This window comes from Mesoplodon densirostris, chromosome 19 (assembly GCF_025265405.1).
Source record: "Mesoplodon densirostris isolate mMesDen1 chromosome 19, mMesDen1 primary haplotype, whole genome shotgun sequence".
In the NCBI taxonomy this organism is placed as follows: domain Eukaryota; kingdom Metazoa; phylum Chordata; class Mammalia; order Artiodactyla; family Ziphiidae; genus Mesoplodon; species Mesoplodon densirostris.
Window position 1 is genome coordinate 1,972,832 of NC_082679.1, and position 26,957 is coordinate 1,999,788.

General features: G+C 46.4%; 1 protein-coding gene across 1 annotated transcript in view; it reads right to left on the minus strand.

The window, feature by feature from the left end:
• Positions 1 to 8,145: 8,145 nt before the first annotated feature.
• LOC132480660 (uncharacterized) overlaps positions 8,146 to 26,957 on the minus strand; it is a 50,238-nt gene continuing 31,426 nt past the window's right edge. The window contains exons 7-10 of the mRNA XM_060085041.1: positions 24,608 to 24,734; positions 16,586 to 16,681; positions 12,448 to 12,591; positions 8,146 to 11,908 (exon numbers count right to left, since the gene is read on the minus strand). Coding sequence (XP_059941024.1) covers positions 9,942 to 11,908; positions 12,448 to 12,591; positions 16,586 to 16,681; positions 24,608 to 24,734 — 2,334 coding nt within the window. The 3' untranslated portion in view covers positions 8,146 to 9,941. The remainder of the gene's footprint in view (positions 11,909 to 12,447; positions 12,592 to 16,585; positions 16,682 to 24,607; positions 24,735 to 26,957) is intronic.

A 26,957-nucleotide genomic window follows, 5' to 3' on the forward strand; every position in this document is an offset into this window, starting at 1 on the left:
GCAGAACCTGGGCCAGGGATTTGGACAGACACCTAGCTAAGGAGCGGCCAGGCCGTCTGGAGTCTGTAGGGCAGAGGGGCAGACTGCAAGACTTCTCACCCCCAAATTCTTCATCTCAAAGCTTTGGGGCAGGGCTTCCCTGGTGGCGCAGTGGTTGAGAGTCCGCCTGCCAATGCAGGGGACACGGGTTCGTGCCCTCAGTCCGGGAAGATCCCACATGCCGCGGAGCGGCTGGGCCCGTGAGCCATGGCCGCTGAGCCTGCGCGTTCGGAGCCTGTGCTCCGCAACGGTAGAGGCCACAGCAGTGAGAGGCCCGCATACCACACACACACACACAAAAAGCTTTGGGGCAGTACAGGTTGGGGCTGCTCTGGGCGAGGAGGGGGTGGTGCACCTGGCCCAGCCCTGATACTCACACTACTTACCCCAGGGAGCCAAGGAAAGAAGCCGTGCCATGACAGAACCGTGAGACAGAGAGAACTACCCCTTGAGAAAAACAAAAGCCAGCCCAGGAAACTGGGCATCATGTCCTTGTTAACTCCCTCCTGCTGAGTGTTGGCTGGACCTAAAAATTACTTTCTAATGAATAGAATATGGCAAAAACGATGAGATGGCACTTGCGAGATTAGATGATAAAAGTACCAGTTTGTACCTTGGATGCTGTTTCTTGCTCATTACCTTGGATATCAGCTGCCTTGTTGTGACCTGCTTATGGAGAAGACAACATGGCAAGAAACTGTGGGAGGGCTCTGGCCAACAGCCAACAAGGAAATGACTAGTCTAACCAGTTGAGCTTTCAGATCAGCTGGCAGCCCTGGGCAGCTTGCCAGCAAGGTCATGAAAGACCCTGAGCTAGGGGTACCCAAGCAGGATATGCCTGATTCCTGACCGAAACCAACTGTGAGATAAACGTTTGTCTTTCCAAGGCACTTAGCTTTGGAGTAATTTGCCATGTAGCAACACGTAACTAAAACAGAGACTTACCCAGTGATGACACAAGGGCAAAGTTCTCCAGCATCACGTCGCGGTACAGGAGTCTCTGAGCCTCCTCAAGGAGCTCCCACTCCTCCCGGGAGAAGTACACGAACACATCCTCGAAGGTCACACAGCCCTGCCACGATGGGGACAGCTGAGCCCACGGCCAACGGGACTCCCCGGTCTACCCCCGCACCTAATCCCCCCACCCCGCCCCTCTCCTCCCCGGCCTCCCAGCTCAGAGGCGATACCAGATATGGCACCACTACTGCTTGCTCTCTCCTCATGTCCCTCTGACTACTGTGTCCAGCCCAGAGCAAAACCAGGCACGTGGGCAGACAAAATACTATCTCAGCTGAATATGGCATGACAGACCTCAAACACTCTCCCGCCAGCCAGTCCACCTGGTGTCATCCAGAGCCTACCCCCGAGGCACAACTACACTTAGGCTCAGCCTTCCCCCACAAGCCCCCAGGACTTGGGCCTTAAGGCTGTCCGTTCACCCTCCTCCCCTGTCTCCCTGCCTCCTCCCTCACTTCCAGTCTCCACTGTGCAGCCAGAGGAAAGCTTTCCAACGCATTACGTGTTATATCACCTCCACCTGCTGTCCAGGCTTTCAGAAAGGAGGTCTAGCTCCTCGGGCTGCCATTCCAGGCCTGACTTCTGCCCGGCTGCTCTGTTCCCTGATCACTCCCAACTCAGTCTCACCGAGTATTTGCACATGCACCAGGACACCGTTCTGATATTTACTCCCTTGGTTGCAAGTACAGGAACCTATGCATATAATCCTTGGCCTGAATTCAGTACCCTGCGCCACAAGTGACTCCCTCCAGAGACTCCACGACCAAGAACTGGGAGAAGGAAAGGCAGAGTCCCAGGACACCATCAGCTATCGCAAGGGGCGGGGACCATGAGGGTGTGGCCCTGGGTGACCCTCCACTCACCTGCGCCGGATTCATCAGTGCTGCCGCACCTGCCACCGCCAAGGGACCCAGTGGGCTGAATGGGGCCCTGAGAGGCGGGAGACCAGGGCGGAGTCACCTCGGGCTGCGTGTCGCACTCCGAACCTCGCTATTAAATGTCAAACGCTCGAAAGGCCCAGGCCGCCGCCTTCGGGGGCCCTGTCAACGGAGCGCGTGAGAAGACCCGGGAAAACGTGAGGTCCCGGCAGGGCCTGGCAAACACGAGGCGCGAAGTCGCCTGTCCCACGGACGGGGACACAGTGTCACAGTGAAGGAGCCGGGGCTGGGGGCGTCACGGCTCGGATAAGGTGCGGAGATAGCCCCCGGCACCTCGCTCTCCTTCCTCGTCCTGCCCTAGAGATGCGGCCCCAGTGCAACGCTCGAGTCCACGTGGCCGCCGTCCAACCAGCACCCGCTCACGGACGGATGTTCTCCTGCGGTGAGGCCGGAAGTCCCGCCCCAAAGCCGAAGGAAACGCCCCCCTCCTGAGTCTTGATTGGCCCAGCTCTGGGGGCGGCAGCGCCGGTGGCATCCGCTTTTGGGTAACGTAGTTAACGCCCAGCCTGTGCCCACGCGCGTGCGCCATTTCACTTCTCCATTGCGACGGCTCAGCGGAACCGCGGGAAGAGACTGGGAAATAATTTAGCTCCAGAAATCCTAATACGGGGCGGGGCGGGGCTTCGCTTCGTTTTAAAGAAAAGTGCCCAGATTTCCGTAGGCCTGGGGGAAATGCCCCGCCCTCCCTAATCGTGCCACCGCAGGACCTGGGAACCTGTTAGCAATGCAAGCTCTCGGGCCTTACCCAGACCTAGAGAATCAGAAACCCTGGGGACGGGGTTCAGCACTCTCTGCTTTCAGGAATCCTGGTACCGCTCATTCAAGTTTAAGAACCATGGCTCTACTGTGACTAGAATGGGAAATACTAAGTCCCTCGTGGTTATTTACATAAAAAGTGCCTATCTCGGGCTTCCCTGGTGGCGCAGTGGTTGGGAGTCCGCCTGCCGATGCAGGGGACACGGGTTCGTGCCCCGGTCCGGGAGGATCCCACATGCCGCGGAGCGCCTAGGCCCGTGAGCCATGGCCGCTGGGCCTGCGCGTCCGGAGCCTGTGCTCCGCAACGGGAGAGGCCACAGCAGTGAGAGGCCCGCGTACCGAAAAAAAAAAAAAAGCCTATCTCATAGTTCATGCTCAGTAAATAAGAACGATTATTATTACTGTCATTAGCATTAACATCACAATGCTTTCACGTACAGGGCTTGGGAGGATAAGTCAGGGATAACTCTTTGCAGGATCCTTGGCGTTGTGCAAAAGCAATGATTCCTTGACTTGGCAAGTAGCCTCATAGGTATTGATTAAACGCTTTACATAAAAGCATACATTTGTATGTACTACTTGGCATATTTAATTATTTCTTAAAGAGCACCGCAGGAAGTTTTTTTTTTTTTTTTTTGCCATGCCGAGTGCCATGCAGGATCTTAGTTGCCCGACCAGGGATTGAACCCGAGCCCCTCTGCACTAGAAGCGCACAGTCCTAACCACTGGACCACCAGGGAAGTCCAGGCTGGCTTCTTAAACTACAGGTAGGCATGATGCCCAAAGAGTTGCATCATTACAAATAAGGGCACATGATTCAGATCTTCAGAACATCAGGTCTGCCCTCAGGTCTAAGTGGAGAGTGGAGCTGATATGGTTTCATGTTTGTGACATAAGATGACATGTCATCTAGTTCACAGTAACTCGGGCCTCCCTCTCCCCCTCCTGTCCTCCCCTTGACCTTCAGGACAGGTAGACCCAGGTACAAATATGTGATCAGGAGATGGCCCAGCCTGAAGCTTAGAGGTTTTTCAGGTCATCAGGTCCTGTCCTCATCAAAACACCATCAACCCATCTCCTGAACCTACAGTACACAACAGAGCGCTAAATCCTGGGGAGGTGTGAAATCTAGAACCACTGAGGAGATTCCCAGAATGGTGCACAAATGCAAGAACAGTTAAGACACACATTCACAATCAATTCTGCCTGTATTCAACTGGCCACGTCTCATTCACATGGTCCCAAAGTTAACTGTAAAGAAAGCAGAGACACGCTGTCCTCCCAGACATCCAGAAAGAGAAAATGGGGTTGTTAATCATCTAGTCAGTTTATGTCATAATCCATCAACCTGGTCACCAGATACATGTTATTTCTCCTATGCATTCTACACTGTCATCCTTTTATTATTCCAATTCAAAACCCTATCTAATTACTGAGCCCATCTCACCGTTACAAATTCTAGGATGTGTTGTTCTTTGTATCAGGTTCAAGTACTGTTCCTTAACACCAGGAAACTATCACACAAAATAAATCGTCTCCACTCACTCCTAACATATAGTGGGGTCAGGGACATAGTGGAAGGAGATGTGAAGGTGCTGAATAACTGCCAACACAGATTTCTATACTCAACGAAAGTGTTTTTCAAAACAGAGCACGAAATATGAGAATCATAATAGAAAACTAACCCACACAAAATGAATCCTAAGGTTACATTTAAGGCCAGAGGACAGTGATCCCAGGTGAAAAGTCTGCAGTGACAGAAGGAATGAAGATCCAAGAGAAGGATGCACCTGTGAATCAATACAATTGATTATCTGTGTAAAACATGAAAAACATCTCCTTGTTGAGAACAATAAAACTAGCATGCAGGGGCTTCGCTGGTGGTGCAGTGGTTGAGAGTCCACCTGCCGATGCAGGGGACACAGGTTCATGCCCCGGTCCGGGAAGATCCCACATGCCACGGAGCGGCTGGGCCCGTGAGCCATGGCCGCTGAGCCTGCACGTCTGGAGCCTGTGCTCCACAACGGGAGAGACCACAACAGTGAGAGGCCCACATACTGGGGGAAAAAAAAAAAAAAAACAAACTACCATGCAATCCTCAATAATATCCCTTACATCGTGCAAAAGGAGGGTAATGGTATTAACTCTATACTTTTTTGTGTTAAAGACATTATAATTTTTAGCTTAAACATTAATAAAATAGGAGTATATACATTCCCAACTAAAAGCGAAGTTTAGAATGTAAATACACAAACTTTTAAAAGAATGTATATAAGACACAGAACTGAAGTAAAGATAAGCACACAACAGGAAGATCATCATACAGGAAATGTATATGGAATAAATGTTTGAATTAGTAGTCAGTAGTTTACAGTGGGTTGAAAAATATACAGCAATATTGTTTATAAGTCACAGTTCGAAGATATGTTACAGAAATAAAGCAAATAAAAATTTGGAAAATATATACCTTATAATTATAAACAAAAACACAAAAATGTGTATTTGTATCTGAAAAATAGATATAAGGAAGAAAATAACAGGAAGACATATTATACTTTGAAATTTGTATACAATTTTAAACATCAATTCAATTTACATAAAACAATTTTACTATAAGAATAAAGAGTTAAATCTATAAACAAATTCTTTTTTTTGTTTTTTGTTTTTTTTTTGCGGTACGCGGGCCTCATTGTTGTGGCCTCTCCCGTTGTGGAGCACAGGCTCTGGACGCACAGGCTCAGCGGCCATGGCTCACGGGCCCAGTCGCTCCGCGGCATGTGGGATATTCCCGGACCGGGGCACAAACCCGTGTCCCCTGCATCGGCAGGCGGACTCTTAACCACTGCGCCACCAGGGAAGCCCCAAATCAGAATATTTTAATGTTATCTCAGTAATTAATTTTTATAAGGCAGGAATAACATTGGTTATGTTCTATTAGGTTCATACACCAAAATGAATAAATCTGACCTAACAGATACATATAGAACTGCATACACCAAATGCAGGATGTTTGCTTTTTAGCACAAACTGAATATAGATAAAACTGACAATATATAGGACCATAAAGAAAAATCTCTAACGCATAGAATGTAATAAAACAGAGACTGTAATAAAACAGAGACTGAAATAAAACAGGACAGAGATCAGAAACAGAAGATGTGAATGAAAACATTTAAAGATGTGCTTGGAAATCAAGTTACAAAATACGAAATAACCCATGCCTGAAGGAAGCAAAGATAACCAAAACTGGAGAACATGTTTTTGAAAATAATGACATCCCCAATGCCAATTTGATAGGGCTTTTATAAGCAGTATAATGGACAGCAGTCCAGTAAGTTAGGAGAAATAGATGGGATCTGCCCTTGTCTTGAGAATACGGGCTTGGGCTGGTCACCTGACTTCTCTGCACCTCAGTTTTCTAATCATTAAATTGAAGGGGTCTCTACGGTCCTTTAAAGTGTTCAAGCCTTATTATTCAAAAGCATAATCTTGTTTTTAAATTATCATAGGATATTCAACTTGAGACTTTGCTTTACAATGGCTTTACAATGTTTGAGAACTAATGACATCCCTACATATTCTCATGAGATGCAATTAATAAAATACATTAAAAGGAATCTCCAGGCCCAAATGGTTTCACCAGAGAATTCTACCCTTTAGAGAAGAAATAAAACCAATTCTACAAAATCTCATCCAGGTTGGGGGGATGGGGTGGGGGTGGGGGAACACTTCTTAGTTCATTTTGGGAGTCCAGTATTACTCAGATACCAATAACAGTACAAAAATAAATAAAATATAGACCAATATACTCATGATTTTACACATAAAATTTCTCAACAAAAACACTGGCAAAAGGAATGTGTGTATATACACACACATACACATACATATCATTATATTCCATATTCCATGACTGCAGGGATTACTGCAGAAATGCAAGGCTGGTTCAACATTCAAATCCAGTCAATCCATCATATCAACAGGCTACAGAAGAAAAGTCATATGATCACATCAACTGAAGGAGAAAAGGCATCTGACAAAATTCAACACCTATTCATAATGAAGGCTCTTAGCAAATGAGGAGGGAAACCTTCCAAACTAGATAAAAAACATATAAAAACCCACACTATCATCTTATTTAATGGTCAAGCAACACTGAACGCTTTCCCCTTAACATTAAGAACATGACAAGTGGGCTTCCCTGGTGGAACATTAGTTGAGAATCCACCTGCTAATGCAGGAGACATGGGTTTGAGCCCTGGTCCGGGAAGATCCCACATGCCACAGAGCAACTAAGCCCATATGCCACAACTACTGAGCCCGCGTGCCACAGCTACTGAAACCTGCATGCCTAGAGCCCGTGCTCCATAACGAGAAGCCACTACAACGAGAAGCTGGTGTACTGCAACGAAGAATAGCCCCCGCTCGCCAGAACTAGGGAGAAGCCTGCGTGCAGCAATGAAGACCCAATGCAGCCAAAAATAAATAAATTTATTTAAAAAAAAAAAGAACAAGACAAGTGTGTGCTCTTTCACCATGTCTATTCAACATTGTACAGGAAATTCTAGCTAGTAGAATAAAGACAGGAAAAGGAAATAAAATGGATACACATAAGGAAGAAGATGTTCACTATTCACTGATAATATTGCTTATGAAGAAAATCCTGATGAATCTACCAAAAAAAAAAACCTGCTAGAACTAATAACTGAGACCAGCAAGGGTACAAGATACAAGGTCAACATATAAAAATTAATTATATTTCCCTATAACAGTAATGATAATGAGCAAACTGAAATTAAAAACTCAATACCACATATAAAGACTCCAAGAAAAGGTACATGGATGAAGATCTAACAAACTATGTTCAGGATCTGTAAGGTGAAAATTATAAAACACTAATGAAATAAATCAGAGAATCTAAATAAATGGAGAGACATACCACGTTCATGGAATGGAAGACTCAACATCATAAAGATGCCAAATCTCACCAAAATGATCCACAATGTATCATCTATAAAAAATCCCACAAGATGTTTTTAAAATATAGACAAGCACATGATAAAACTTATACAGAAAACCAAAGGAAAAATTGACAAGGAAAGCTAAATCAATTTTTAAAAACAATAAAGAAGATGGAATCACTTTACCCAATTTTAAGATTTAGGGCTTCCCTGGTGGCGCAGTGGTTGAGAGTCCGCCTGCCGATGCAGGGGATACGGGTTCGTGCCCCGGTCTGGGAGGATCCCACATGCCGCGGAGCGGCTGGGCCCGTGAGCCATGGCTGCTGAGCCTGTGCGTCCGGAGCCTGTGCTCCGCAACGGGAGGGGCCACAACAGTGGGAGGCCCGCGTACCATAAAAAAAAAAAAAAAAAAAAAGATTTAATGATAGCTACAGTATTCAAGATAATGTGGTATTAGCAGAGGTTTAAATACCCAGATCAACGGGATAATACAAAGAACTCAGAAATAGACCAAAATGAATATGCCCAACTGATTTTTTACTAAGTTCACTTCAGTAGAGGCAGGACAGTCTTTTCCACAAATGGTACCAGAACAACTGAACATCCCGAGGCAAAAAACACAACCTAAACTTCACATGGTAATACAAAAATTAACTCAACATGGACTAGAGATTTAAATATAAAAGGTAAAACTGTAAGACTTTTAGGAGAAAATATTCAGGACCTAGAACTTGCTGAAGACTTCTTAGACAAGACATGAACAGCATGAAGGGGCCTTCACGATACTACCATGGATTAACACAACAAAAATGACTTGGCCTTCAATGGGAATACAAAACTAGACATGCAGTCATTTGAAAGGCCCTGAGGGGGGTTCAGAGTGAATGCATGATTATTTTTAGGTCTTTCTGTACAGTATATTTCTTAACATGAAGGAATACTATCACATGTTGCTCAAAAAAAAAAAAAAAAAAAAGAACTCCGAAGAAGTAATTTCAAAATACCCTGACAAAAGATACTAGTCATTTAGTCATTATACTGGGACTAAGCCAATGGCAACAACTGTGGAACACACATGTACCTGCACCCACACATGCTCATTTCATCTGTTAGAATTCTAGTCACTTTCCTTGACAGTGACTCTTCACACAATCTTTTGTAAGATTAAAAATGAGACTACCTCTTTGCATGTATCATTATCCTTTAGCTTAATTTAGCTATGTGTTTTATTTTGTTCTGGCTCTAATTCGATCTCTAGAAAGTCACTGAAATGGACCTGAAGAAACCTCTCTAAGGAGGAATCAGAGGGAAGAACTGGGATTCATCTAGGAAGGTCGCACAGCTACACTGTCATCGTCACCCCACAGAAAAAAAAAAAGAACAAGTAGATTAAGTATGAGTGTTGGGTGGTTAAAGACACGACACAGTATGTTCTCAAAAAATCAGTCTTGGGCCTCCCTGGTGGCGCAGTGGTTGAGAGTCCGCCTGCCGATGCAGGGGATACGGGTTCGTGCCCCGGTCTGGGAGGATCCCATATGCCGCGGAGCGGCTGGGCCCGTGAGCCATGGCCGCTGGGCCTGCGCATCCGGAGCCTGTGCTCCGCAACGGGAGAGGCCACAACAGTGAGAGGCCCGCATACCGCAAAAAAAAAAAAAAAAATCAGTCTTAAATATGCAGTAAAATGGGTCCACTCATACATACATCTTCATCTCCTTAAATATGAAAGTATTTCATAAGTCAAGCCTTCATATTTCTCATAAAGACATATGCTACTCAAGGACAGAGACAATATTGTAGAACAAAGCTGGTTTTCAGTAAGTATTTTCAGACATACCCTCAACTGTCTAACTCTCCTGACACTGGACAGCAGTGCATGTATATTCAAGACAAATAAAAGGAACAAGGCCCTCTGATCTCTGCAACAACACTCCCCTAACCTCAAATAAACTAAGGAAGGGATGACAAACTGCCACAGGCTCATCATGGACATCTGAAAGCTGTGTTTGCATTTCTCTCTTTTCTCGTCTCCTCCTCTTTTGTTTATAAATATCCCTGAAATAATTTTGTAGTGTAAGCTAAGGAGAAAGATGTGGCTGAGGGTTTTGCTAGTGCACAATAAAGATTGGATCACTCTCCTGTGTGAATTTTCAGATACAGAGTAAGTTTCTAGGCTGAGGCCATTTCTAACATGACTCTTTAGATGACAACTGATATCCTGCGATAGCTTTTCTCATGGGGAAGAAAAATGAGAGGTTTCTCTTTGGTATGAATGATCAGATTCTGAGTAAGATGTTTCCTCTGGCAAAAGATTTTCCTCAGTGGTTACATGCAAAAAGCCTTTCCCCAGTAGGAGTTCTTGAAGACTGACTGAGGATTGCCCACTTGTGAAGGTTCTTCCCACATCTGTCACACTGACACGGTTTCTCCCAGTATGAACCCTCTGATGCTGAGTGAGGGATGAGCTGCGACTGAAGGCCTTTCCACACTCACTGCACTCATAGGGCTTCTCTCCAGTGTGGATGACAGAGTGTCGAATGAGGCTTGTGCTCCAGCAGAAGGTTTTCCCACACTCAAGGCATTCATAGGGCTTCTCTCCACTGTGAATTCGCTGGTGCCTGGTAAGGCCTGACCTGCGGTTAAAGGCCTTCCCACACTCCATGCACTCGTAGGGCTTCTCTCCAGCATGGATGCTGATGTGTCGAATGAGGTCTTTCCTAGTGCTAAAAGCTTTGCCACATTCTTTGCACTCAAAAGGTTTTTCTCCAATGTGGGCCCTTTTATGCAAGATAAAAGTATAGCAGTAGGTAAAGGCCTTTCCGCATTCAGTGCACACATAGGGCTTCTCTCCAGTGTGGACGATGGCATGTCGAATGAGGTTTGCCCTTTGGCAAAAGGCTTTGCCACATTCCATGCATTCATAGGGCTTCTCTCCACTGTGAATCCGCTGGTGTCTGGTGAGGTATGACCTACGGTTAAAGGCCTTCCCACACTCCATGCACTCATAAGGCTTCTCTTCAGTGTGGATGCTGAAGTGTCGAATGAGGTCTGACCGACTGCTAAAGGCTTTCCCACATTCTTTGCATTCATAGGGTTTTTCTCCAGTGTGGGCTCTTTTATGTAAGATAAAAGTGGAGCAGTGGGTAAAGGCCTTTCCACATTCACCGCACACATAGGGCTTCTCCCCGGTATGACTCCGCTGGTGCTGCTTGAGGTGTGACCTGCGGTAGAAGGCCTTCCCGCACTCAAGGCACTTGTACGGCTTCTCGCCAGTGTGGATGACATCGTGTTGGATGAGGTCCGTGCTGTCACAAAAACCTTTCCCACATTCGTTGCATTCAAAGGGTCTCACTCCACGATGAATCTGCTGGTGCCAGGTGAGATGTGACCTGCGGTTGAAGGATTTCCCACACTCCACACACTCAAAGGGCTTCTCTCCCGTGTGGATGATGTAATGTCGAAGGAAACCTGTCTTATCTCGAAAGGCTTTCCCACATTCTTTGCACACAAAGGGTTTTTCCCCAGTGTGGCTTCTGTTATGTAAGACAAAGTTGGAGCGGTGGGTGAAGGCCTTTCCACACTCACTGCACTTGTAGGGCTTCTCCCCAGTGTGAATCCGCTGGTGTCTCGTGAGGTGTGACCTGCGGTTGAAGGCCTTCCCGCACTCCGTGCACTCATAGGGCCTCTCCCCGGTGTGGATCATGTGGTGCTGGAGGAGGTGTGTGCTCTTAATAAAGGTTTTCCCACACTCTGTGCATTCATAGGGCTTCACGCCAGAGTGAATCTGCTCATGTCGAACAAGGAAGCAATTCTTGTTAAAAATTTTCCCACATTCCTCACACTTATAGAGGTGTTTCCCTTCGTGTATCAAGGGTCCTTTCACTGGTCCACGTGAGTCACATTCATAAAGAGTATCTCCTGGAAATACTCGCTGCTGAACAATCCTTGAGTGCAGACCATCATGTGTCCCTAAACCACCATGTTCAGGGCTCATTTTCCCAGAGAGCTTCTCCCTCTGGGGGTCCATCCCTGGTCTCAAGTGGCCTTCCTGCATTTCCAGTGGCCCAACCTGATCTTTGGTTTGTCCCAACAGGGAGTTCCCTGAGGCTCGCTGAGTCAGTTGTTCCTGGGGTGAGACTTCCTCAGACAAGGCCAGGTGAGGAGGGGCAGGCTCTGTGGTGTCAGGTGTTGTGTTGTCACCTGAAGGGAATACAATACACAAAAAGGCACGTAAGTGATGGCAACACAGAAGCAGCTCAATCACCATGTCAGTGAGGAGAAGATGAAAACAGTGGCTCTGTACCTGCTGCGTTTTCAAATCTCTGAAACCCAGGTGTGCAATTTCTTTCTTTTTGGTTCTTAGATTCTTGAAAATTTTAGAGGGAAAACCCAAAGGGACAGCACGGGCAGGGGACAGAATGTCTGGAGACGAGGGGCAGGTAGGCAGAGGAATGATGACACTGCATGTCGTGAGTTTGCTCGAAGCCAGAACATCTCAAGGTGCTACAGGAAGCCAGCAAAGGGGCACCCAGTGCAGTAGGTGGGAGACAGGAAGAGGTCGTGCAGGCTTCCCAGACGCGGCCAGACCTACTGACGTACAGAGAAAGTGGGAAGGCCCTTTCAGCCTTTGGAAATACAACGAACAAAGGCACAGAGTCTCCCAGAATCGGGGAACTGCCGTGCATGAGAGGATAAGGTTGGTGAGGGTGGAGCTCCCAAGATGGGATTAGTGCCCTTACCAGAGAAGATACGAAGGAGCTTGCTTCTTTTCTCTGCCAGGTGAGGACAGAAGGAGAAGGCTGCCACCTGCACGCCAAGGAGCAGGTCCGCACCAGACACCAGGTCTGCCAGAACCTCGATCCTGGACTTCCCAGACCCCCCAGCTGCGAGAAACAAACGTCTGTTACTTAAGCTGCGCACTCCGTGGCATTCTCGTTACAGCAGCCAGACTAAGACAGGACAGTATCAGTACTGTTCTCATTCTGGAGCTCTGTGATGTTAAGAATGTTATGTTCAAAAAGAAACAAATGAGCAAATAATTAATACATCAATTAATCAAGGTCATTGATGAATCAGTGATGACACTGTCCCCATAAAACCAAGGTTTATGATTAACTGAAACCTGTACCGGAGGTCCACTAAACAGAAGTGAGAGGTCACATGAGTATTATGGTTAAGAACATGGTCTCTGACCACAAAAACCCTAGGCCCAAATTCCAAAAGCACACAATATTAGCTTTGTGGCGTCTGGTAAGGCACTCAAATTCCATAGGCCTTCATTTTCCTCTTCTGAAAAATAAAGCTAAAAATAGAGCCCACCTTGTAGGACTGCTATGAGGATGAAGCAAAACACTACATATACCATGTTCAGGAGGGTGCCAGACACAGGGCAAAAAGTCAATCAATTAGCTTTAATTTTTCATTATGGGTTAGTCCAATAATGTACGCCTGGGACCTAACTAGGCAGCATGTAAACTGGAGGTGTGAGAATGAGAATGTGTGGATTAACCTTGGAGAGAATTTAAGAGTAAAGAGAATGAGCCATGAGATGCCCGATGAACCAACATTCAAGTGATCATCAGAGAGGGAGAATGAAGGTCCAGTGAGAAGAGGGTCAAATGCTCAAACACGACACAGTCTGAAAAGTCTGTGCTGCGTCCTGAGCTCACATGGCGTGGCGGTCCAGAGTGCTGGCTCTGGAGCAGAACAACTCGAGTCAAACTCTGCCTGTACCCAGCCAGCTAATGTTGGACAAATTCTTAGCTGTTTCCTGTCTAAGCTTCCTTGTCTGAAAAACTGAGAGGCTCTCAGTTTCTGCCTCATAGGCTGTTGTGAAAGCTAAAGGAGAAAATGTCTGTAAAGCACTGGGCACGGTGCCAGGTGTGTTCAGTAAATTGTGGCCCATCGCTCATGATCATTTACGGTTGTGCTGTATCTGAAGATGAGGAGCAAAGCAGTGACCATGTAAGGAAGAGTTTCAGTGCTGTGGTGCAGAGCGACCTCCCCCAGACCTCGAAGAGCAAAGGGAACATTACCAAGAGCTGCCGAGGATAGGGACACATGGGGTCTTTCATAGATGAATGCTGGGGATGTTAAAGGGGGCAGACACTCTGCAGAACTGTCTGGCAGTTTCTATCAAAGCTGAACATACAGGGCTTCCCTGGTGGCGCAGTGGTTGAGAGTCCGCCTGCTGACGCAGGGGATGCGGGTTCGTGCCCTGGTCTGGGAGGATCCCACATGCCGCAGAGCGGCTGGGCCCGTGAGCCATGGCCGCTGAGCCTGCGCGTCCGGAGCCTGTGCTCCGCAACGGGAGAGGCCACAACAGTGAGAGGCCCGCGTACCGCACAAAAAAAAAAAAAAGCTGAACATACAGCTACTCCATGACCTGACCTGCACACATACCAGAATGTATTCCTAAGGGAAATCAGTGCTTACATGCACCAAAAAACATAACATGAATATTCTCAGCAGCACTAAGTTGAAAACAACAGGAGTGCCCATCAGGAGGGGAATGGATCAATGAAGGGCAATGTTTCATGCAATGAGATATTACACCGTATTAAGAGTAAACAAATTCCAACCCCAGGCAACCACATGAAAAGAATCTCAGACATGATGATCAAAAGAAGACACATATGACAGCATGCTACGGGGTGCAACAGTCAAAACTCATCGATGCCGACAGTCTAAACAGGGGTTACCGAGTGCAAGGGGCCATCGAGGGCGTGAGATCCCAATGAGATGCTGGAAATATTCTACATACTGACTGAGGTGGTGCTTACGCGGCTTAAACATATGCAAGCATTCATGAAGTTAACCTCTTAAGATTTTTACACAACACAGGGTGTGAGTTACACCTCATTCAAAACGTGCAAGACAATTTTAGTAAATGAGATGGACAGACCTCAAGCGTAGACATCTCTTGCAAGAATGAGACAGCTTCTCCAAGAAGACGGATTTTACGGGGAAAGTAGAGTCAATGTCAGTGTGAAGCCATTGGAGAGGCAGAAGCATTTTCTATTTACTTTCCCCGAGTGTGAGGCAACTGAGCGTATCTTTATGTTACAAAAGAGGCAGAAGAGGTGAGAAGCAGCAGTTCCCTGAAAAGGTTTGGCCTAGACTCTGGTACATGAATTGGCCTTGGTCAGGGGTGAGATCTCCTCTAGGGAGGTGAGGAGGGAAGCTACACATATGAGAAATTTAGATGAATGTGGAAGGGTTTAAGGATCAAGCAACACAAGGATACAGGCTCTGTTTTCTTTTTTAAGAATTTTTTTGATGCGGACCATTTTTAAAGTCTTCATTGAATGTGTTACAATATCGCTTCTGCTTTACGTTTTGGTTTTTTGGCTGCGAGGCATGCAGGATCTTAGCTCCCCGACCAGGGATCGAACCTGCACCCTCTGCATTGGTAGACGAAGTCCCAACCACTGGACCGCCAGGGAAGTCCCACAGGCTCTACCTTCGACATGAAAACGTACTGAGAGCTCAGTGGCTGGGGGAGTGCTGAAGGTTGGGAACAAGATCTTGGTGGCTGCGGGGGCCACTGTGGGAGACAGGGCTGACTAGAGGCACAGAGGAGGTGTGGGGAGACCAGCCAGGAGTGTGCTGGCATCACCCAGGCAAAAGCTGAAAACCTGGACTGAGGGGGTGGGGGGGCGTCTTCTCCTGGTGGTGGAGGTGACAGACTCAGGAGGCGTACATGCAAAACGGACAGCATTTGGAGGGCTTGGCGGAGATGGGGGTGTTGAGGAGTCGTCTGAGGCTGCACCCAGCCTTCTAACATGCACGGGAGGTGGGAGGAACGGGCAAGGTCAAAAGCCCCCTCTTAGGCATGTTGAGCATGAGGTGCCTTGAGGTTTAAGCAAACAGGAGGGATAGGAAGACTAGGGCGGAGGAGTGCTTCTGGGTGTCTGACTGACGCTCAGAGTGTGGGTGGATGGAGAAGGTGGGAAAGGGTAAGATACAGAGCATAGTTGGAAAGGCCCTGTTTACTTGCAGTTCAGAAGGAAATATGAGATACTATCATTCCTCACTAGCACTAACCCCACGATGTGAATAATACTAATAGCTTACTTTTGCTGAGCCACTCACTATGGGTCAAGTCAAGTGAGAAGCAGTTTCATACATAATCTATTACATCCTCCAACCACCCAATGAGACAGAAACGATTATGACTATAATTTCTCAGGAACAGACTGAGTGTAACAGACCACACTGATCAAACCATTTCATTCCTTTCCTTGAAAACACTCAGCCTCATATCCCAGCCCCAGGCACCAAATGACAAAGTCGAGTATCTTGTCAGTGGAATGTGAGTGGAAGCAATGTGTTGGAAGTGGGTGTGACATTTTCCCTTCTCTGTTTTCCCTCTGCCAGCTGGAGGACGCCAGGAACCCTGAAGGTCTCATGCTGATGACAGAAGGTAGCTGAGTCCCTGAATAGCTGTGTGGTCAGAGCTCCCTACTGATCCACATCACCCTTGGTTCAAGAAAAACACTTCTCGTGTGCTGAGCCATGGAGATTTTGGAATACACCTGTTAGAACAGCTAGATTTACCTTGGCCAAACTTATATACAAAGGCACAATGGGATCATGGAACTTCCCCAGGGCCACAAGGCTGTGTGGTGTGTCACACCTAGTTTTTAAGCCCAAGTACATGGAGCCAAGAGCCTAAACTTACCAGATACGCCCCACACCTCCCCAGGAGCAGTGGAGAGTGTTATGGGGTAGAGGGACCACAGGTTAAAAGGTTCCACAGATCCCACGCCTCCAGAGAGGCCATGACAAGAAAATTCTCACAAATTTTATAGGCAATGGTCCTCCTGCTGTCTGCAACCTGCTGTGATGCCCGCCTGGCCAGCTGTTGGCACTTACCTGGGCAGGAGTTTGGGGAGAGGCCTCTCTTCCACGTCTGTAACTCTGGGCTGTCCTCCAGTGGGTGGATCAGCTCTGGCTTGGGCAAAGGACATCCTGTTCACAGAGAAAAAAGAGAGCATGGGGATTTTGGTGAGAAGAAACCTCTCAACCCAGATTGGGACTGCAGGATTTGGAAGAGACCTCGGAATGCAGCTGCTCCCGTCTATGCAAACAAAATGCTGCAACTGGGAAACAAACTGTAAAAACACCATCCTTTGTCCCCGCAGACTGTAGACATTAGTGCTGGCTGCACAGACAGCACCAACTCCCTTTGATCTCCATCCCACAGAACCCAGCACCGTTCAGACGTACCTCCTGAAGACGTTTTCTAATTCATTCAAGTCAGGGACCCCAACCTCCTGTGCATCAGCAACACCTGGGGTGCCCAGCTACCACCACACAGCAGCTCAAACAAAATCTCTGGGAAGGGCCTGGGCATCAGATTTTAAACGCTCCCCACGTGACAGTAGCCAACTTGGCAGGCTAAGAAGTCCTGGTCTCCATCATCCCACAGATGGCATCATCGGTATCTGAGGTAGGCAGATGACCTACGACAGCTGCTCTGAGTAAAAAGAAAGCTTTATTTCAAGAAGGGCTGAGTGAGGCCCCTGCAGCTCCTGCCATCCAGAAGCATCTTGTGACTCCTGTGAGGGAACCAGCCTGAGCATCAGAACCAAGGAAGCAAAGAAACAGATACCTGGGTTGGCACCCCCAACCTGGAAGCCAGCATCACCTCTGAGCTGCTTCTTAGATAATAGATTTCCTTCAGGGTGTAGACTGTTTGAGCTGTACATATATCAACCAATGTGGGGGTAAAGACTGTACATAAATCAATGGCAGAGGTACCAGGACCCGCACAGAGAGCACATCTGCAGATCCTGAACTAAAGCTCAGGATTCGTTGGTCATCACTAAGCAAATGTTCACTCCTGTCTGCTTCATGCTCAGCACGGGGCTCAGGGCCAGGGCAGTGGAAAGTGAAGGAGTCTTTCTTCGGCTGTCAGGAGTCATGCTCCCTGCAACCGCAGGGCCTTTGCACGTGCTGTCCCTTCTAACTGGAAGGCTGTTTTTCCCCCTACTTTGCTCGTTCTAGATTACTCTAATTCTTTGGGTCTCCGCTCAAATGTCACTTCCTGAGAAGATTTCACTGAACTGTGGCTCCTGAGCCCAGGTGCTTCATCAATCTGCCATGTTGCCATGGAATTTTAAAAGCCTAACAGTTAAGTCAAAACTCGTATTTAGTCGACTTCCTGTTTCCAGTTCTGCCTGTAAGGAGATTCCAAGTCGCCACGCCATCCTAACAACAAGTGGCAAGCTGAACAGACTGAAAAGTCAACACGTCTTCTTGGATCAGTAACAGAGGGGAGGAAACAAGGTAAACTGCTGTCCCTAGGACTGGAGACACCGGGAATACAGTGAGTCACAGCTTTACAAGAGCGGAGACTCACGAGCAGCAACTGCTACAGGAACCAGTGCCAGGATGGGAAACCTGAACAGTGATGAATGGACTGGTGGGGGTTCAGTGCAGACAACCCTGACAGCAAACAAACACTCCAGGGGATGCAGTCACAGGCAGGTCCTCACAGGATTATGAGATTTCTCTCCAAAGGCTCAGCCAAGTTCCCACAAAAAATAGAGGAGAAAAACCCCCTCGGGCTTCTGGCAGCGGGGAAGGAAAAAGAACCCATTCTGAAATATACCAGAGCACTCTGTCTTTAACCAGGCCTGTCCTCAGAAGAAACTAGTTAACCAGAGCCTAAACTGCTGGGGTTTTATCAGAACCTAAATGGCCTGGAAGAAAGGAAATACCCAACTCCAGTCAACTTTGGCGATCCTGTCCTACCTTAGTGGAAGAGATAAACACTTGTGACATTCACAGTCCAGAGGGATAGGCCCACTAGAAGACTGAGACCTAATCACAGAACTATAAGAACACTCTTTCCCTCCTGCCCTGCCACTATATATACATACATTTTTTTTTTTTTTTTTCTTTTTGCGGTATGCGGGTCTCTCACTGCTGTGGCCTCTCCCGTTGCAGAGCACAGGCTCCGGACGCGCAGGCCCAGCGGCCATGGCTCACAGGCCCAGCCGCTCCGCGGCATATGGGATCCTCCCAGACCGGGGCACGAACCCGTATCCCCTGCATCGGCAGGCGGACTCTCAACCAGTGCACCACCAGGGAGGCCCATATATACATACATTTTAATTTATTTTATTTTTGGCTGCGTTGGGTCTTTGTTGCTGTGTGTGGGCTTTCCCTAGTTGTGGTGAACGGGGGCTACTCTTCACTGCGGTGCGTGGGCTTCTCATTGTGGTGGCTTCTCTTGTTGTGGAGCATGGGCTCTAGGTGCATAGGCTTCAGCAGTGGTGGCTTGCGGGTCCTAGAGCGCAGGCTCAGTAGTTGAGGCACACGGGCTCAGTCATTGTGGTGCATGGGCTTAGTTGCTCCGTGGCATGTGGGATCTTCCCGGACCAGGGCTCGAACCCGGGTCCCCTGCATTGGCAGGCAGATTCTTAACCACTGCACCACCAGGGAAGTCCCGCCTACCACATTTCTAAAGGCCTATTTACAGCAGTTACTTTTGCCCGGTGTATCATGTGCAGCTATCAAACGAAATTGTGAGTCACACTAACAGTCAAAGGACACAATTGGAAGAGATAGAGCAAGCATCAGAACCTGACGTGTCAGGGAGGCTGGAATGATCAGATCAGGGAGTTTAAACGACACGGATCAATACGCTAAGGGCTGTAATGAACAAAGTAGACAGCACGCAAAAACAGAGGGGCAATGTAAGCACATACAAGGAAATCCTAATGAAGAACAAAAAACAATGCTACAGATCAAATAACACTGAAGAACGCCTCTGGGGGACTTATCAGTAGACTGGACATGGCTCAAGAAAGAATCTCTGAGTTTGAGAATATGTCAATAGAAACCTTCAAAGCTGAAAGCAAAGAGGACAAAGACTGAAAAAAACAGAATATCCAAGGACCACAGAACTATACAAGGTGTAATGTACAAGTAATGTGAGTTTAAAAAGGAGAAAAAATGAGAAAAAGAAACAGAAGAAATACATGAAACAATAATGACTGGGAATTTCCCAAAATTAATGTCAAACACCAAAACACAGATCCAGAAAGCCAAGAGAACACCAAGCATGATAAATGCCCACTACCCCCACCCCTATCCCCCAGCAAAAAAAAAAAAAAAAAAAAACAACCACACCTAGGCATACCATTTCAAAACTACAGAAAACTGAAGATAAAGAAAAAATCCAGAAAGAAGACGAAGGTCAAAACAAAACAAAACAAAACATCTTACCTATACAGGAACAAAGACAAGAATTACATATTTCTCCTCAGAAATCACATAAGAAGAGAGTGGAAAGATTTAAAGTGTTCAGAGAAAAACCTCACCAATCTTGAATTCCATACCCTGTGAAATTATCCTTCAAAACTGAAAGAGAAATAAAGAATTTCTCAAAGAAACAAAAATTGAGGGAATCTGTTGCCAGTAGACCTATCTTATAAGAAATGTTAAAATAACTTCTGTAGAGAGAAGGAAAATGATATAGGTCAGAAACTCAGATCTGAATATAAAAGGAGGAATACTGCAAGAGGAATAAAAGAAGGTAAAGTTAAAACTTTTAGTTGTCTTAACCAATCTAACAGGTAACATTCTGTTCAGAATAATAATAGTAATAATGTATTCAATTATGCTTATGTACATAGCTTACACACACTTATACATATACATACATACATGTAAATGCTTATTTTTATGTATGTATAAAATATATATGCTCATTATATATGCACTTATATAGTGAAACAAATGGCAGCAATGATATGAAGGATGGGAGGACAGAATTAAGATTATTTTGTTATAAGGTCTCATGTTACCAGTGAAGTGATATAGTGTTATTTGAAAGCAGACTTAGATTAGTTGATCTTTGGCACATCATCACTTACATTACCAATCCTACAAAATGAAATACTTAGGTATAAATCTAAGAAAATATGTACAAGATTTATATGAGGAACTCCACAAAGCTCTGATGAATGAAATCAAAGAACAAAATAAATGGGGAGAGATTTTATGTTCATGGATAAGAAGACTCAGTACTGTCAAGACGTCAGTTCTTCCCAATTTGATCTATAGATTCAATGCAATACCAATCAAAATCCCAGCGAATCATTTTGTGGGTATCCAATACTGATTAAGTTTATATGGAGAGGCAAAAGACCCAGAAGAGCCAACACAATATTGAAGAAGACCAAAGTGGGAGGACTGACGCTAACCCAACCTCAAGACTTACAATAAAGTTGCAGTAATGAAGACAGTGTGATGTTGGTGAAAGATCGATGGAACAGAATTGAAAGCCCAGAAACAGACCCACATAATACAGTCAACTGATCTTTGACAAAGCTGCAAAAGCAATACAATAGCTAGCAAAGCTAGTCTTTTTAACAAATGGTGCTAGAACAACAGGACATCCACATATAAAAAAAATTACCTAGACAGGCCTTAAACCCTTCACAAAAATTAACTCAGAATGGATCACAGATCTAAATGTAAAACACAAAACCATAAAATTCCTAGAAGATATTATAGGAGAAAACCTAGATGACTATGGGTATGTGATAACTTTCTAGATACAACACCAAAGGCATAATCCATGAAAGAAATGATTGATAAATTGGACTTCATAAAAATTAAAAACTTCTGCTCTGCCAAAAGAATGAGAAGACAAGCCACACAGTAGGAGAAAATATTTGCAAAAGACATATCTGATAGAGGACAGTTATCCAAAATACACAAATATCTCTTAAAATTAGAAAGAAAACAAAAACGACCCAATTTTAAAATGAGCCAAATACCTTAACAGACACCTCACCAAAGACAAGAACAAAGACCGTAAAACACATCTCACCAAAGACAATATACACACTGCAAATAGGCATATGAAAAGATGCTCCACAGAATATATCATCAGAGCAATGCAAATTAAAACAAGATACCACTACACACCTATAAGAATGGTCAAGGGACTTCCCTGGTGGTGCAATGGTGAAGAATCCACCTGCCAATGCAGGGGACACAGGTTCGAGCCCTGGTCTGGGAAGATCCCACGTGCCGCAGAGCAACTAAGCCCGTGAGCCACAACTACTGAGCCTGCACTCTAGAGCCCGCATGCCACAACTACTGAGCCTGAGTGTCACAGCGACTGAAGCCTGCGGGCCTAGAGCCTGTGCTCCACAACAGGAGAAGCCACTGCAACGAGAAGGCTGCACACCACAACGAAGAGTAACCCACACACTGCAACAAAGAGTAGCCCTTGCTCGCTGCAACTAGAGAAAGCCCACATGCAGCAACGAAGATGCAAAGCAGCCATAAGTAAATAAATATAAATGAAAGAAAGAAAGAAAGGAAGGGAGGGAGGGAGGGAGGAAGAAAGGTCAAAACGTGGAACTCTGACAACACCAAATGCTAGCAAGGATGCGGAGCAGCAGGAACTCTCATTCAATGCTGGTGGGAATGCAAAATGGTATCACCATTTTGAAGACAGTTCGGTGGGTTCTTAAAAAACTAAATATACCTTCACCATAGGATCCATCAATCACAGTTCTCGCTATTTACCCAAAGGTGCTGAAAACTTATGTCCACGTAAAAACCTGCACATGGATGTTTACAGCAGCTTTATTCATAATTGCCAACACTTGGAAGCAACCGAGATGTTCTTCAGTAGGTAAATGGATAAACGGTGGTAAATTTAGACAGTAAAATATTATTCAGCACTAAAAAAGAAACATGCTATCAAGCCATGAAACGAGAAACAAATGCATATTACTAAGTGGAAGAAGCCAATCTGAAAAGGTTACATATTCTATGATTCCAGCTGTATGACATTCTGGAAAGCACAAATGGAGACAGTAAAGAAAGATCAGTGGTTGGTGAGGGGCAGGGATGAATAGAGAGGACCCTCAGGGCAACAAAAAAATTTTGTGTGATACTATGATGGATGCATGTCACTATACATTTGTCCAAACTCGTGGAATGTACAACACCAAGAGTGAACCCTAATGTCAACTATGGACTTTGGGTGATTACGATGTGTCAGTGTAGATGCATCAACTGTAACAAATGTACCATTCTGGTGAGAATATTGAGAATGAGGGAGGGTATACTCGTGTGGGGGGAGGGGGTATGTGGGAAATCTCTATACTTACCTCTCAATTTTGCTGTGAACCTAAAACTGCTCAAAAAAACCAACAGTCTTAAAAAAACAATAACTATTTATAGGTGTAACCATATTCCAGGGACTGTGCCAAGCAATTTAAATGCATTTCAAAAAATGAATTAAGTTTATGAACTAATTTAGAAATGAAATGACATACGTACTTAAAATATTGAGTCTTTTCATTCAGGAACAAGGTAAATGTCTTCATGGATCTAAGTATTTTTTAGGCCCTAAGCAAAGCGTTATATTGACCTTCCTGTGGGCCTTGCATGAAAAATTCTATTTTAGGATTTCCTTATAGCACCCACATGAAGTACATACTGCAATGAGCACCATTTTATAGATGAAGAAACAGAGGCTGAGGCAGATAAAATGATTTGCTGAAACCATGGACATGATGAATGGCTGAGCCAAGATGAAAACCAAAGTCTAGGCATCTCTGGCATCTGGCATCTGTATTTAACTACAAAGCTACACAACACTATTCCAGAAAATGCTGAGTCTAAGTGTAGGGTGATGACCATGACAAAAAGGATGAGGATGATATCACTAACAGTTGTGACGGCAGCAGGAGTCACAATTGCTAACCCTGCACACAGCCAGGCAGCACCACGCATTGTTCTGAGCCATTCATCCTCACGACAGACGTGTGAAGCAGGTACTGTATTACTTCATGAGATACTACCTATGAGATAACTGACATACAGAAGCGTTCAGTAACCTGCCCAGGAACACACAGCTCATAAGCAGCAGAGCAGGGATTAGAGACCAGGGGTCTAGCACCAGACCCTGGTCTCCCAAGTGCTACACGAAGAAGGAAACAGCAAACACTTCCCCGTGGGAGTCAGCAGCCTCAGACCAAGTGGGCTGTGGTGGTGAGAGGAGGACATGAGCGGAGGAGTCAATCCTCAGGAAACAGGGCCAGAGGAAGGAGCAGACGTGGAGACGCCAGAATTCAGCATTTCATGAACTACTGAAAATAAAACCTTGGGTTCGGAATCCCACACAGTGATTTGGTCAAATAGAGACATTTGCACGAACATCGTATATCATTTATTCTAATCAACATTTCACAAAAGGACAAAAAAGGCAAAGCAGAGCTGTTGACAACCAAGATGTGCCTGTTAAGTTGAATGGATTAAGCTTTGGGAGGGACTCCCAACAATGGCCCTATTTTCCTTACTTGCTGAGGACAGTGTGCTGGGAGAATTAAATGAGTAGGGCATGAACAGAGAAACAAGATAAACATACAGCAAGAAATAGAGAGGAGGAGTGAGTGGGCCTCAGAGAGCAAGGACTTGGTGACTACCTCTTTCTGCAAAATAGCTGCAGCAGAAAAAACCACTGTGAAAACAAAGTGACACGAGCAGGCCCACGAGAGAAGGCAGAGCAAGAGACCCAGAAGCCAGGGCATCATCATGCTTCTCTCAGCCGCTGTATCGGTCCCTCAGGGAGCCCGGCAGGAATTCCTACCTTCGGGTTCCGTGAGACACCTCCATTTCCTCCCAGCACATCCTTCTTCTTTGGCTGTGACCAAAGGCAAACTATGTTTCTTGTCCAACCCTCCCTAAGTGAGATACAAGGAGACCAGGCAGCAAGAGGTGAGTCCAGAAAATAACTGAAGCTGTGGGGAGGAGGGTAGGTGGGCTACAGAGGGCTACTCAACCACCAGGCCTGGAGCCAGAGGGTGGAATGAAGCAAGGGACAGGTCCCACCTGGTGAAGCTGGGAAGGCCTTACCCAGAGAGACCAGGAGCCCGCAGGTCTCCAGCATCACCTCCTGGTACAGGGTCCTCTGGGCGGGGTCCAGCTGCCCCCACTCCTCCTGGGTAAAAGTCACGGCCACATCCTCATAAGTAACAAGCATCTGGAAAGTCAAGCAGACGCAGTTGTGTTGGTCTTGGGGCTATTGATGGAATGAGAGCACATCTCTCTCCATGGCAAAGATGCAGAGACCAAACGGCACCTGCAGGCCAAGCCCTGTGCTGGACTCCAGGAGGCAGACACTGCTGTAGACTGATCACAGCAGCGTAGCCGACAGAAGCCTCCTAGGCAGGAGCCGACGGAGAATGACACGAGGTCAGGACCCTCCCGCATGGACCGTGAGGCACAGAATGGTAAGGATGCTAACATGTCAGACAAATGGGAAAGAACAATGACGACCACAAAAACAATACCAGTAATCATTACAGCAAGAGCGCCCCAGACTCACGGGTCCTCACTGCGTGCCTGCCTCGTGCTGAGGCATTTACATGTCTTGTTAAAGTGTCTAAACGTCCCCAGCTCTTAAGTCCCACCCACTCCTGAGGTCTGAGTCCTAAGTCCTAAAGTCAGCACGTGCCTGCTGTGTGAACTCGGGGGCCTCGCTTCATTTCTCTGAACGTTGATTTCTGAATCAATACAATGATTCTCACTGAGCAATAACAGTTACGAGAATAAAAGAAAAAAGAAACACTGGGTGACTGGCCACAGCCGGTGAGGTCAATGCCATTATCATCTTCAGGTCAGTCAGGAGACCTGAGTCCCAGGGAGCTCTACCAGTTCACCCAAAGTTTACATGTGTTGTGATCAGAGGCAGGATTTAAAAGCAGGTTCCTCTGGTCTGAGGTCTAACAGCATAACCATGACCCACTGGCAAAGTAAAACCACAGTTAATGAAGATGTGAAGCATTTTAAATAGATTTCCCAGTTATATGCATTTCAGCCACTGCTGAACATAATTGTGCACACGTGGGCAGAGAAGCAGGTTCATCATCACCCACCTCCCAGGAGAGTCACCTGAGGCGGTGGCTCCTACTTGGCAAGTGGCAGGGCCTGGACCAGCTCCTGCTGCCAGGTGAACCTTGGAGACTCCCAGGGAGAATCCACAGTGAGCCATCACTCCTTTTTTCTACCTGAGACCTGACAGCATGTATCCCGGAGGAAAGAATACTTCAGGGACCAGAAGGGAACAGGAATTGCTGAGGACACTGGAGGCTGCAGCCAGGAGAACAACGGCCTCTGACTGGCCATGATGTCTGTCCTGGCTGAGCAGGATGGAACATTCAGCCAACGGCCACACCGTCTGGCCCTCCCAGGACATGTCTCAGCAGATGGGGGAGTAGGGAGGATTCTGGCAATCGCAAAGACCCTCTGGGGGTTCCTTAAACAACCAATATACCTTTTATTTGGTCCACACTCTTCCGCATGCCGAAATGCCATGTCCTTGGCTCATGCCAAAACTGCCTACCGGAAGGAGGCCTGCTTGGCTTGAAAAGTTTACTTTAGGCGTCACCTCCAGGCATCCCTCTCCACTGTTCGTAGAGAAGAGGGTAAAAATACAGGCTGTGGTGGCGACATACTGGTTGTTACTTTCTGCTACTTAAGAACTGCAGTGAACTTGGGCAGGAAACTGTACTTCTCTGAGTCTCAAGTTGTTCTTGTACAAAAACAGTGATAATAACAGAACTTAGCTCTGAAAAGGTGAGGATTACATGAGGTGATATATTATGCCTGTCTACCTGCTAACAGCAAGGACTCAATGGAGGTCGGCCGGCTATTATGGTTCTTTTCTCATTGTTTTCTCTCTGCTCCCACAGCATCCTGGACAAATTCAACCAGGAATTTTGCCAGGTTCCCTACACAAAAATGCCAGAACACAGGCAACAGGAAGGGACCATTTTAAGCTAACTGCTAGAAAAGGGCTCTTCAAATAGGAGACACCTGCGCAGAGGCCAGAAGGATGTGAGAGGAAAGTCCTGCAAAGATATAGGAACAGTGGGACTTCCCTGGCGGTCCAGTGGTTAGGGCTCCATGCTTCCACTGCAGGGGGCGCAGGTTCGATCCCTGGTTGGAGAACCAAGATCCCCCAAGCCCTGCAGCACGGCCAAAAAAAAAAAAAAAAAAAAGATACAGGAACAGTACTCCAGGCAAAGGCCAGTGCAAATATAAAGACTGGGGGCGGGGCGCGGGGACAGAGAACTTCTCATGGTCAGCTTGGTTTGTCTGCAGAACAGTGAGCCAGGGAAGAACGGAAGGTCAGAGTAGGTCGGCCGGGAGGACGGGGACGCTGGAGTTCTAGAATTTTAAGTGTGGCGGGAAGGAAGGAAGC